Source organism: Vespula vulgaris, chromosome 8 (genome assembly GCF_905475345.1).
Source record: "Vespula vulgaris chromosome 8, iyVesVulg1.1, whole genome shotgun sequence".
Classification (NCBI taxonomy): domain Eukaryota; kingdom Metazoa; phylum Arthropoda; class Insecta; order Hymenoptera; family Vespidae; genus Vespula; species Vespula vulgaris.
The window spans coordinates 5,556,984-5,571,191 of NC_066593.1; the positions used below are offsets into that span (position 1 = coordinate 5,556,984).

Genomic DNA, 14,208 nt, shown 5'->3' on the forward strand with positions numbered 1-14,208 from the left:
TTTTGTAACGTGCTATTTTCTCGTTAAGCTTCTTATCAGACTCTTATCGCTTTCACACTCTTCCTAGTTGCTATAAACAAAATGAGTAAACGAGCGGACGAATCAGTCATGTTATTTTTCTTAGTCAAGAATTCTTTTCATTTCTCATTGACATTTGATCCAACGATCTCTGACTTTTTTTTTCTTCTACCCCTTTAAGTAGCACCTTGTTGCGTATACATATATCGTGAGAATCCAATTTACGGTTATCGATGTTAGGTCGATGATAATGGCATCCTGCTTTCCGAACTCTTCTTACGAGGTCAGTTCTTTAATGAAAGGAACACGGAGATAAGCTAGAGAGTACGAAGGAAGAGAACGAGAGAGAAAGAGAGAGAGAGAGAGAGAGAAACATACAGAAACAGAGAGAGAGAGAGAGAGAGAGAGAGAGAGAGAGAGAGAGAGAGAGAGAGAGAGAGAGAGAGAGAGAGAGAGAGAGAGAGAGAGAGAGAGAGAGAGAGCGAAAGAGAGGGAGAGTGAGAGAGAAGAAAGAACGTCTCTGACAGGTAGAAAAGGCAATTACCATAAATTTACCGCGATCGGCGCTTATACGGAATGAGGCGTGCCACCCGGTAGAGGAATATATACCTACTTGAAGAGGACACGAAACTTGTTCCGTCGTAAAAAAATTGTTCGACGCCATCTTTGTCTTCGCGATCTCGCGTTCGTCCCGCGCCGCGCTACAAATGGTTTTTAATTCTTGGAATTGAAGGGCGACGGATCTAATTTCTTCGTCCTTTTAGATCGTGCAAGTATAGACTTTCAGGAAACAACGTAACGAGGAGGAGTAGATCGGTCGCCATTATTCTTTTATTTTTTTTATTTTCTGTATTTTTCTATTTGTTTATTTTATTTTATTTTATTTTTTTAATATGCATCGTGCGTTTTCTTTAGAAAAGAAGTTCGTTAATTTACAGGAGAAGTATATTTGGATTAATAATATGGTTGTTGCGTATAACTGATGTCTTGAGAATTCATTGATCTTTCTTTTTTTATCGCCGTCTCGAATAGACAAATTATAGTGGAGGTCGTTGTTAATTAGGGTTTCGAATTTCAGTGTGTTAAGATGTTATGTTGTCAATGATAGTCGTACAAGTTTTTTTTCGATGTTGCCATAAAGAATGTTATCGAGAAGGTATTCCTAAATTGCAGTGTTAATTTGATTAAATGCTTTGAAAAAACGTTCATCGATGTGTTCACGTCTAATTTCAAGATAAGATTCCAATAAACCCAGCGGATCTTTGAGAAATTGTTGGAAGACCTAATAAAAAATAATCTCATATTTAAAATTGTATCGAATAGAAAAATTATGCGTGAATCTTTGTTCATATAATTAATACAGATTATTATCTATAATAATAATAATCATAATATCATTCTGAATAATTTGCTTTAAATCTTTCAACTTGAACGGCACTATTTTCGAATGGATTCAGACGGTGACATAAATTTATTCCATTCGCATAATGGGGGTAGCTACAACATGACACTCGAATCCTTGTTGACGTTCTATGAATATAGTAAACCTAAAAAGGGAAAGCGAGTTAAAAAAAAAAAGAAAAATAACAGAAACTACGCGACACCATCGATGTTCGATCGATGACACCGAAAAAGTCGTCTGGTGGAGTACAATGCCGAGTTAATCGGTATTATTAAAGCGTCATTTTATCCCCGTGACACTCTCACCGCAGGGTGTCTACGTTCGACAATAGGAGCCAGCTCGTGGTCCTTCCTTTCCTTCTTTTTTACGGTAGTTCCCCGTAGTTGATTTTGCGTTTGTTCGGGTTCTCCGTTATATAGTTGAGTTTCTTTTCTTCGTCTATTGTATAGAATCTCCTCCTCTCTTCTCTGTATTGCTCCCTTACGAGGGTTATTGTTTATTTTTTTGTCTTACAAAGCTCTTCGAATTCTTTAAAATCGTAACTATATTTTTTCTTTTTTTCTTTATTTTTTCTTTTCTTTCTTTTTTAACTCTGTCTGAACCGAATTTTTATTAAGATTTTTAATCATTTTTCGTTAGACGCTAGGAGGAACGAATCAGATAGCTTTCATCCTCACTTCGCTTCGTGAGATCGAGTTAGTTTCTTCGATAAAACTCTCCAACGAAATTGCCAGTGGCGATCAACATCGCTGAGTTTAGTGAACTTGTCACGTCGCCGGTATGGGAGTGGATTTCTCTCGTGGCGAAGACTCGAGAGCAAGAAAACCGCGGACTCTGTGTTCTCACAGGTGTCTAGGGAACGTTCGATCACAGCAAAAATACGTCCCGCGGCGTTCCGGAATTGTTTTTCCAAAGACGTTTACAAGCGAGATGCATTCCGCACTTTACTATGTTCCGTATCTCTTTCTTTTTGATTCGATTACCTTGGCAGCCATTTGTGTCCTCGCTTAAATATAGAAATAAATCTTCAATCTTTCGTACTTAATTAAAATCTCGAAAATTAAAATAAAATTGTTTTAGTCACGTGTTCAAACAGACAATACAATATGATAAAGAATTGCTATAACTTTGTCGTATAATATAATATTATGGAAATTGAAAGTTCTTTTATTAGGTAATTTACGTTAGATTATTGTAAATTATTGCACAAGATTGAATAAAGAGATAGTGAATGTTTATATTATTCAATATACCGAATTCGAAGAAATTGAATCGTGTAGATATATATGTACTTTCTTTCTATCTCTCTCTCTCTATTTCTCTATCTCGCTCTCTCACTTTTCTTACGTTTGATGTCGAGTTAACAACGTAATGTTTGTCCGCATGCATTCTTGGGAGAGTAAACATAACATATATATATATTCGAATGACGGTACGATCGAGTGAATTTATTTGCTTGGTCGTACAATGTTGCGAAAGGTCGCTGGCTACTCGTCTTGATTATCGTTGTCGTTCTTGTCGCATAACTTAAGCTTGTCATTCTAAAACGTTTTTGCAATGATATCCGCGTACTGTTACTATCTTCGAAGCGTACTCATTATTGTCTTTTTGTTTATGATTCGTTTGAGATAACGTTCAGACGTGCCGAGAGATTGGCTTTTGTTGTGACGAGAAAGAGAGAAAGAAAGAGAGCGGAAGAGAGAGAGAGAGAGAGAGAGAGAGAGAGAGAGAGAGAGAGAGAGAGACTGAACGTTCTCGAGACGTATTGTCATATCTATAAATCGATCGAGAATAGCCGATGAATTGAGCCAGTAATACTTTATTTATTCTTATCTACATATCTTTACAATTATGATAATGATTCATTCTTTCGTTTTATTTTGATGCTAATTAAGTGTACACGTAACTCGTTCTGATCGAAGGAGTGCAACGATATCCAATCGAAGTTTCTGAAGTTTATCTAGAAATGATGAAAGATTGGTCGTGCGTCAATAATTAGTCATATGGTCGAAAAAAGATAGCTGTCCTTCGAGATTATCACGATTCACTGTGTGAACAAAACTTTTGGAAATTTCTTTTCTTTATTAAACAGATAAGTGTCCATGTATAACGAAAGAAATATCAACGAGCTTGTAATTAAATTTTAATCGTTCATTACCGGCTCTTATCATAGTCAAGCGACCACGAGTAAATGTAAGTTGGAAAGTAACCAACCGGTTTGGATAATTGAACGCGGCGAATTGTTAATGCATCGACGTCGTAGCCTTTATTATTCTTCAGCTCTTCGAGATAAATGTCCGTACGAGTTTATTAGAATACTCTAATAAGAACGAATTAATTCGCAAGGAAAAATTAATTATCGCGCCGATCGTAGTAACCGATAATCGGCCTGGAACGATTAATCATAGCTCTCTCGTTGACTTTAACGTGGTACCAACCAGCGGAACCGTCGCGTCGTCGCCACGTTCGTTCATAGCGATTTTCCGCTATAGAAGAAAACGGGGCGGGGTGTGGACATCTTTGTGTGTGTGTGCGCGTGTGTAAAATACCGTTATATATGCAACGAATGTTTCTCTTATCGCTTGCAATGCGTGCATCGTTTTCTTATTCATATCCTTGTCAACGTAAAATTTGTCACGTTAATGAACAAACCCTCTATGTACATATATATATAGATGCATACATAGTTGCTTACATACGTACAGACATATACGAAAGTTATTCGAATCCAAAGCAAAGTCCGATCGGAAGAACGTCCAACAAACTTTGAAATTTTTCACGGAAATGAATTCGAATTATTTGACGTTTGAAATCATTAGATATACGTTAACGTACCAACCCCTATTATATCGTTCGTTTTGTACGATCACCGACGTCGCACGCTTGGCAACAATTAAAAACACATTAGGTCCGCAGAACAGGCAATGTATAGGTTTCTTCCTTTTTCCATGCTAAAGAAATCGCCGGTAGAATGCGAGAGGCGCGAGGCGCAGGAGCCAAGGATGCCGAGAGTGAAGAGAGATAGATAGATAGAGAGAGGGAGAGAGAGAGAGAGAGAGAGAGGAGAAGGAGGAGGAGGAGGAGGAGGAGGAGGGTAGGAGAGGAGTATAATTTGATACGTTTACCATTTAGTCTTATTTTTGAGTAATTTCGAGTCGCTCAGGGCGTCTCAGCTGCGATGCCGCAACGCAAGCTCGATGTAATTATAGCCTTGGAAACTTTTTTCTTTCTCTCTTTCTCTCCTTCTGATTTTCTCTTCCTTTACTTCTCTCTCTCTCTCTCTTCTTCTTCTTCTTCTTCTTCTTCTTCTTCTTCTTCTCTCCTTCGTCTTTTCTTACGTCGAACGGGATGAACGAGCCCTAGGCAATGTCTAGGAGATCAGCATAGAGAAACGAGTGAGACAAGAAGAGAAAGAAAAAGAGAAAGAGAGAGAGAGAAAGAAAGATTCAACGGTCGATATCGCTTCAATCTTTCGCGAGAAGATCGAGAGAATCATGTTGCATCCCTTCTTTCACCCATCTTGATCCTTCTTCATCTACGAACCATTCCAACAATCTGAAAGAATTCTCTATCTCTTTTTTTTTTTATTTTATATATTATTTTTATATTATTTTTATATATGATTTTTATAGTGTTTTTTCTTTTGAGATTTCGTACTTTAACGATTGATATATTTAACATTTAATTTAATATCATTTGATATAGTTAATGTAATAAGTATATTTCAGAAAACTGAGAAGTATAGTTCAGTTCTTCGTTTATATGGATTGATTCAACTGTGTCGATACGAGTAACATCGAATTAAAGTTTTCTGAATATTCAAATGATAACCCGAGTCGTTGATCGATTAATCGTGAATGTTCTTGTGACGTTTCTATAACGTTGTCTCTTGCGAACAGTTTGTAACTTTGTAACTCGTACTTTTGTACGATCGTTTTTTAATTGTCAGCGTCTCATTAGTCGTATAATTGCGATTGTTTCGTGACATTTATCATCAGCATGGCAGATGTCTTGCATTGAGAATCGTATTTGCGTGCAATTAACGGCAAGTCTGCTGCATCTAATATACATTATCTGTCGGATCCAGCACGTGCAGTAAGCGATTTTCGAATAGAGATGTCTATTTTATCGTCGACAGGAATTTTTTATTTCTTTACTATAGGCACGATTTCATGTTAAATTCTAATTTCACGTGAATATAATTCAAACGAATCTTTTCAGAATTATAAGAGATGTAGGATGAATATATACATAAACAATTTCTAATATATATATATATATATATATGTATATATGTATGTATGTATGTATGTATGTATGTATGATTGTATTACATTTATTTGTACATTTATATACATCTGATATTTATTTAAATATATGTATATATATATATGTCCACAAGTGAATAATGAATAATTAAAATTTTGCAAAAGTCACAACTACTTAAGTTAAAATATATAATATCTTGTTTTACAACTTTGTCATTTCGAGCAAATGAGTTACTCGCAAACTGTATGTACGTAAGTACAACTTCTCCGTAGAATTTTCTCCGGTAAAAGGTGATACGGCTCGATTACGTTATGCCAAGTTGGTTGCATTACTATCGGTTAGCACGTCGAATGCCTGCGCGTCTACATTGTGCTTGCATAATATGAATTAGCATGTCATCGTGCATCGATCGATCGTACGTATCTTTGAACGCGTTAATAGCGTGCTTTGGTAGATATTGTTTCCGTTAAGGTAGACCAAGTAAATCAGAAATGTCCCTGTTTAATAAAAAGATACGAAGAGAACGAGGTTGATGAGACTAGTAAGATACTTTTGTACAGAAGTAAGATACGTATATAAGTATATATGTTCCGATAGATATCTATTGAAAATATTCTATATTCTATATTTAGTAATGATTATATTACATTCTCGGTTAAAATAGATTATTATTAAAAAGTCTTGTATTTTACTTGGGAAAGATAAATGGAAGCAACATGATTAATACTCATTTGATAGCGAAGAGGCAAACTGAATGTATATAAGTATTGTACTTACATAGTCTTACGGTCGTGTCTAGACCAGTTTGATTGGCGATACGTGAATTAAAAATACAGATGCCATGTCCGGAGCGTTCTTCATGCTTACTAGGGCAAATAGTTTGTATAATGAATGTCTACGATCAGAATAACGACTGTTCCGTACACGTAAATGATCGATTAATCCGTATGAAGCGATCAAGTCGAGAACAACAAATAATATATATTAAGTGTTGTTTGAACAAGGGTTGTTTTCTAAGTGTCGGATAGTAGAAGAATTATCTGAGCGTTTCTTTCACAAATCACGAATGTCTCGAATGTCAACTGAGCAAGGAAAGGATATATAATACAGGTACTTGGATAATCTTATATAAATCTTATCAAGTTTCGTCGGATCGATATCCGATAAAGATGAATATGTAAAAGTCCCTAACAATTCGAATATTCGTAGATACATTTATTGGAATAATCGAAATAGTAGTTAAGTATTTCTATAGAAAACAATTCTACGAATAGTATCAATCGAAATATAAATCAGTAGACCAAGTACGTAATTAGAACGTTCAAAGATAACGAATAGCAAACGGAAGAAGGACTTGGATCTTGGAGAACATCATCGAACGAATATTTCTCGTAAAACTTCTTCGATAGGATATGCATATATGGTTTTCGATCGATCTAAGGGTGGACGGTCTGGTCTCACATTTTATGTACCTATACATTTAGAGCCGTATGTCGAGTATATACCTAGCTACGGGTCGAAGCAACGAGAGAAGGTGTAGCGATTTATCGTGCAGCTTTTCCGGTAAAGTATCTCGGGCTACTTCCGGCAGACGTGGGTATCGGACGATCGACATGGCTCTTTCGAGGTGGAATACTCAATTACCTGAGCGAGTTCCTAGTAGGTACTCCTCTATACTACTATAGGTATACTAACTATATGAGTTAGGTTGTATTATGTAGCTACTTACATACGTAGGATTATGCGTGGCCAAGCACGCTCGCGTTTCGTGACTTACGTCGAGGTGACGAGAGAAAGATGAGGAAGGAAAGTGGGGGTAGCTACTACTAACGAGAATAGAATCGATGATGACAACGATTACTAATTAATTAATCAATCTTTGTTTCTCTTTCTCTTTCTTAAAAAATCAGCTGAGTATATTTATTACCTGGTGACATTTATTTTTAATTATTCAGATGATTGATAAATAATAACATTTATATTCGTTTTAAAAAGTTTCTCAAATTCATTAGTCTGTAACTCTTCTATAGACTGTATAATAATATCACTAACATAAGTAGTTATTGCTGTTACCAAGCGTAGTCCAATGTTAATTAAGAATGTAAATTATCTACTGAACAACCCTCCTATCGTGCACGTGTCTGCGGCACTGGCTATATCTTTTCTTACGTATTATCGCGATATAATTATAGTCTCTTTTGTATAGCGTTAATTAATCACTCTGTGATCATTATTTTTGGCGGTAACCAACGTAGATAGATAAAGATCGTAGAACGAGAAAGTTTATAAAAATTACATTTTTTCAAAATTATTTTTATTAAATATTGTGACTTATGGAAACGTTAGATTGATTTATCGATTGTTTTTTCTTCTTTTTCTTTATCAGATACTCCTTATACGAGCTCTAATCAATTTTCATTCATATATATAATAGTCACACGTGTTATTTTTTTTTTATCTATTTACTTAATCTGCATTGTAAATCGTTGAGTTATAAAATTCAAGATCGTTTGAAAATCTTTATTTCATTCACATTTAAGATTCATTAATATCGTAACATTGCGTATTTGCATATTTTTCTTATTTTTTATTCGAGTTATCAGTCTGAGTTATCAGTCAATGTAAGAATAATAGATACATATTTGTGTTTTTCACGGAGGTGTATAATTATAGACTAAGTTTCATTCGTAATACGTTCGTTTTTGCGTCTATTGTATTTTAGTGCATTGATTAATTAAATAATTGACGCACATGATCGTTCATTTTTATTATTATTATTATTATTATTATTATTATTATTATTATTATTATTATTATTATTATTATTATTATTATCTTTCTCATTATTATTCTTACATTTTCCTGGTTCGATTTGTTAGAGAAAACAAATCATTGTTGATACAAAGATAACGATCTTTTTATCTTCATTAGGTCCCGACATACCTGGCTTCCTTCTGCAACCCTTCAGGAAACCGAAAAGAATAAGGACTGCGTTTAGTCCGAGTCAACTGTTAAAGCTGGAACACGCCTTCGAGAAAAATCATTATGTTGTCGGGGCGGAAAGGAAGCAGCTAGCGCAGGCGCTATCGTTAACTGAAACACAGGTAAGGAAGAGAAAATTGATTGATATGAGATAAGACAAAGTTCGAGAAATGTTTTTTGAACGTTTATCTCTAGTAACGATCGTATTCGATTGATGATCGATCATCGTTAATATTGTAATCAAATACTTCATTGAGTTCGAACTAATTATGGCATATTTTTGAAAGGAAGAATAACAAAATTGATCGTTAGAGATGTTTCATTCGACAATTTAAAGTAGGAGAAAGCGGAAAAAGAAAGAGAAGAGATATCGAGTTCGCTTAACAAGGCCAATGGATGTGCAAATTCGCGAAGAGTTGAATGGTGGTAGTGTTCGAGGGGAGAACGAACGGATCGTCCAAAGAAAACACGTTGTGGAGAGTCGTCGAAAGGGCGCGAGAGTCATGCTTTTCGTATTCTATGGGCGTAACGCTCCCCCGAAACAAGGGGTGGGGAGTCTTATAAAGAAAGAGATAGATATAAAGGAGAGAAAGAACGAGAGGGAGAAAGAGAAAAGTAGGAGGGGGTTGGAAGGGGAAGGAGAAAGGTGGCGAGATAGTGAATTAAGCCGGGGAGCGCTCAGCGTCGACGCCATTTTGGAAGGAACTCGTACGCATCGTGGAAACAAGCTCTCTCTGTCTGTCTCTCTCTCTCTCTCTCTCTCTCTTTCTCTCTTTCTAACCCTCGTTTTACTAACTTAAATTTTGTTTTTGTAGTAAAAGTATTAATAAAAGTATTCACCATTTTTATTTCGATGGAATTTTTTTTTTATGTTTCTAGAATTAATGCAATGGATATAATCGTACGATAATGACTATTTTATGTCGCAGATAGATACTTGTGGGAATACAGATAAATATAGGAAAAAACATAAGAGTATTTACTCGATATTTTCTAATGAATTTAAGCAAAAAAAGAGAGTACATAACACGGGTGACAAACAAGTCGTGCATATTTATATAATGTAGTTTCAATGTTGTTCTTGAATTTGTTGAATATTCAAGGGAAATGAACGAATGAACTTTTCCTCGTATAATTTTTTTCACAATTAACAATTAATCAACTCGATCTAATTAGGTAGGGCTAGGGAAAGAACATTTTTTTCGATCAGGGATTCAAACAGATTGTTAATTCGAGTGAAGTCGTACGATCACGTTCCTCTTATCTGTAAAGAACTCTTGCGAGAGAAGAAACGAGACTCGATGTAGTTCGCATACGGCAAAAGCGCCTACGTGATCGCGATTCGGCGAGTTGATTCGCGGTCATAATGTATTCCCAGGTAATTGCTGGGCTAATCGTACGTAATTAGCGCTCTAATGAGGAGCACCGGGTCGCGTGTAACGCGCGTCTTTCTTATGAATCTTAACTAGGGTGAAACGTTCCGTTTCTCTGCGTGTTCGGAGAGGGCTCTGTAAGAGCCTCCGGATATAATGTGACTGCTAATTGCGTGCCGCTCCAAGTACGTAGTATATATGTACGTACGTACGTTGCTGATTGCCTTCCGGATCGAAGAAGACAACGTTGCTGTTGGCCGTCGTTTCTTTCACGTAAATTCGCTCGTAAAGTATCGCGCTACCCTTGGCTACTACTTCTTGACTACCGAGAGAGCTCTAGCAAACAAAGGAATTCATGATTATCCTTCGAGAGAATTTCTACATCGTATGTAACGTTTCTTTATTGATATTTACGGTCTTCCATCTCGATTAGCTTCCGAAGTAGGTATTAGATAGATAGATAGATAGATAGATAGATAGATAGATAGATAGATATATAGATAAATAGATAGCTATGTCCGTGTTATGTCGTAATACGTGACGAGATAATATATTGTAATGGATGATAATACGAGAGAGTGTGAAGGTGATTTGTAATTATAATAAGAAACGGGAAAGTCAATGATCGAGACAGTTAGATAATCCGATTAATAGCGATCTTCGATCTTACAAGGTGTGGTTTCAGATTTTAAAGGATACTACGGTAGGTACTATATAAGTACGAAGAAATGTGAAAGCTGTCGTTGGATGGAGAGTCTTGTTTAAAAAAGTATACGATTTTACGATAGGTATCATACAGCGACGGAAGCTGTAACGACAAGTCCAGTTCGAATTATCAAATCGGAGGGAGAAAAAAAGGAGCAACTTGGGGAAAGAAAAAATAAGATATAACGATGGTAAAACTATGAGCTACGAGGATTTATAGGTAATTTAATGCGGGATATCGGGAATATTACAGGAATAATGACGTTAATTATATGCGAGCCGATCGATAGAGTTAATTCTAATGATTTATCAGTCTCGAATAGGGCAACGAGTCATTACGGTTGTCGGTGTTCCGCCACTTATAGAGTAATACGCTCTCGCGAGGAAACTTGCGGTCTTATTTACGTACGCGGAATATAAATTATTAATGGACCTCTCCATTAAGCCGAATAATTTAGCTGACCAAACGCACGGCTTACGATCTAATCACTCGTTCCTCTCTCTCTCTCTCTCTCTCTCTCTCTCTCTGTCTGTCTCTCTCTTTCTCTTTTCTCTCTCTTTTTGTCTCTTTTTCATTTTCTTTCTCTCGTACGAGATCGCAGGCTATATGCTAAAACACGAAGGTTCAATATATTTTACGGTATTCCTTCGTCGAGCCAAAAAATGTTTCGTTTAAATACCCGTTCGTACATTTATTTATTAATTTACTTTTCCTTTCCTTTTTTTTTTACCTTCACCATTTTCCTCCATAATACGATAACTTTAATTTTATGACAATTAAGAAACATAATCGTTTCCGAGCGCGGAAGTAAAATCGAATGTAATAAAATGCGAGGAAACAATTTCTAAAAGCCGCTCATTTCTTGCTAGCGATCTTCCGAAGATCGTTCTCGGTTACTTCGCTTCATGTTTTTTTTTTCTATTTTTTTCTACTGCTTCTGTTCTTTTATTCTTTTTTGTTTTTTTTTGTTTTCAAAAACTTTACAAATTTATTCCGGATATATGAATTTATTTAGTAAATTGGCAACGCCGCAACAGTCATCGGATGACCGACGAGCCTTACTCGCGAATGCTTTATTTTTAGTCCAGCGACGTCACGGCTCATTATGCATAGAGAATCCGTACGCGGCCTGCATAATATGCAAACTTCTTTCCATTACCGTCCACGGCAACGTAATACGCACGGAGAAAAAGTCTAGCGCGATTGGCCGAGAATAAAATAGTGCCATGTCGGGAGAGCTACGATATCGCCTCTCTTTTTCTCTCTCTCTTTCTCTCTCTTTCTCTTTCTTTCTTTCTTCCTTCCTTTCTTTTTCTCTCACGGAAGAGTCGATGGAAATCGTGTACTTCGGAGAAGAGAACGGTACCGAGCGTACCAATCACTCGAGCGTTGTCGTTACGAACGGAAGTTTACTTTGAGAGAAAAAAAAAAAAACGAGAAAAAAGTAATTTTTATTTCTTAATTTTTTTCTCTTTTTTTTCTTCGTTTTTTTTTTGGTTCTCTTCTTTACGGATCCATTAAAGAATTTTCTTTTTCTCTATCTTTTTTGCGACAAGTACATAATATTTTCTCTAGCAATGTATTAAAACCTTTCTTCTCTTCGGTACTAATCGCAAGCAATTTTCTCGGACATCGAGTAAAACGATCGTTCGATCGTAAGGAAGATCGTTTGCAAACGCAACGATCGTAATGAGAGGAGAACGAACGGGAGAGTTTTCTTATCGCACAGTGGTAAGTATTAAAGTGAAATTAAATTCGCGATATCCCGAGGAAGGTTATCACCTGTATTTCTCTCTCGCGTGTGCTTAAGAGTCTCGTTTGTGGAAGCGAACAATGGTACATTAAAATCGGATAATTTAAAATCCCATTAAAGTCTTACTCCTCACACCGTCGATCTTTCGTCGCGCAAACACGAATAGCGTTTTCGCTTTACGCTTAGCTACAAGTTCCTCGTTAATATCGTATTATTGTAACGTTCATCGTCCTTATCGTCTTTCACGAACGAGACTACGCATATTTATGAATCGAGATTAACCGGGATCTCTCTACTCAAAAGATTTCCCATATACCTACACGACTTTCTCTTCTTTTAGGTAATTTTACGAGTTTGCGCTTACACCGAGCAATTGTTGAACCTTCGTGATACCTTTTCAACCTTTGTTAATAATTATTCACGATCATGTTTGTTTTTATATATATATATTTTGTTGACGAATGATGACAGAAGACATTACATCATTCCGACAGCATCACTTTTAACAAAATCGAAGATCTCTATTCCTGTCCTCTTTCTTTGTTCCTTTTTTTTTAGGGCAAAAAATTTTACAAAATGATGACGTCCTATGCGAACAGTTTTGGTCACTCGAATTCAATTCTTCAAAATTGATTATGAAAATGATATTCAAACAATCAACATTTCGACTAATCTTCTTAGAATTTGATTCTCTGAAAATCATAGGAGCTAGAAGTATCTAGATATTTACACTTATATATATTTCGTTAGGAAAGAACTAGTATATCAGTAGTTCGGTTTAGTTTATTTCTAGATATATCAACGAAACATGATACTGTCCTGTCGATCGTCATGAAAAGTAGAAGCGAGATAGAAACGTGTATGTGTGAAAGAGAGTGAGAGAGTAGCAGAGAAAGAAGGAAAGAGAGAGAGAGAGAGAGAGAGAGAGAAAACGCGAAAAGCGTCATTTTATCGAAGCGTGTCGTTTTAGGACCAGCCACCCCAACGTGTACGCACGCTGTCGGCGATTGAAAAATAATATCGTCGAGTTTATTTAGCCGGGAGGGTTGACGGGGTAGGAAAGAGGGTTGAAGCTCAACGACTACGACGACGATGGCTCGACTACGCACACGGAGGATTAAAAAATAATGTTTCGAGCGTGATCGTCGAAACCGAAGGGGAGATTATTGGACCGCCTCGAATCTACGCGATTGGTCGCCACTGTCCAGCTGCGGATTTTATTCGACGGGGTTTGGCTCGGCTGTGCGTGCCGAAAGAGACATCGATCGAAAAAATATCTCTTCTCGTTTGTTTATTCGTCGGTATTTCGTTTAACGCATGCCGCGATCGTCCTTCTTTCAACGTTTCAATCGATACAACGAAAGCAAAAGAGAAAGAGGGAGAGAAAGAAAGTTCAAAATTACTTAAAATAGTGATTGGAGGTTAATCTTTTCATAATTAGTTTCAATGTTTTCGAAGAATCATTAATCGTTAATCGGAAAAGTTCATTAATGATTTTGATAGAAATTAGTAATAAGTATGTATATTGAAACTTATCGAGATTATTTTCTTCCGGTTATTTTTATTCTCAATTTTTTAATCGTCATTTTTTCAGATGCATACTTTTTACTCTGTTAGTGTAACAATTGGTTCAACTTTCTGTTCGTATATTTTATATAACGACTTATATAATAATTACATTCGGTATAATAATTCAAAAAAGTTT

At 36.2% G+C, this 14,208-nt stretch overlaps 1 protein-coding gene across 5 annotated transcripts in view; it reads left to right on the forward strand.

Annotated features, from left to right (window-relative positions):
* LOC127065963 (homeotic protein empty spiracles-like) overlaps positions 1–14,208 on the forward strand; it is a 39,106-nt gene that overhangs the window by 16,124 nt on the left and 8,774 nt on the right. The window contains exons 4-5 of one of the 5 annotated variants that reach the window (XM_050999047.1): positions 8,621–8,793; positions 8,959–9,519. In XM_050999047.1, the coding sequence (XP_050855004.1) occupies positions 8,621–8,793; positions 8,959–8,967 (182 nt within the window). In that variant the 3' untranslated portion in view covers positions 8,968–9,519. Of the gene's footprint in view, positions 1–8,620; positions 8,794–8,958; positions 9,520–14,208 lie in introns of those variants that run through there. The other 4 variants (XM_050999046.1, XM_050999048.1, XM_050999045.1 and 1 more) reach the window with 4 other exon arrangements.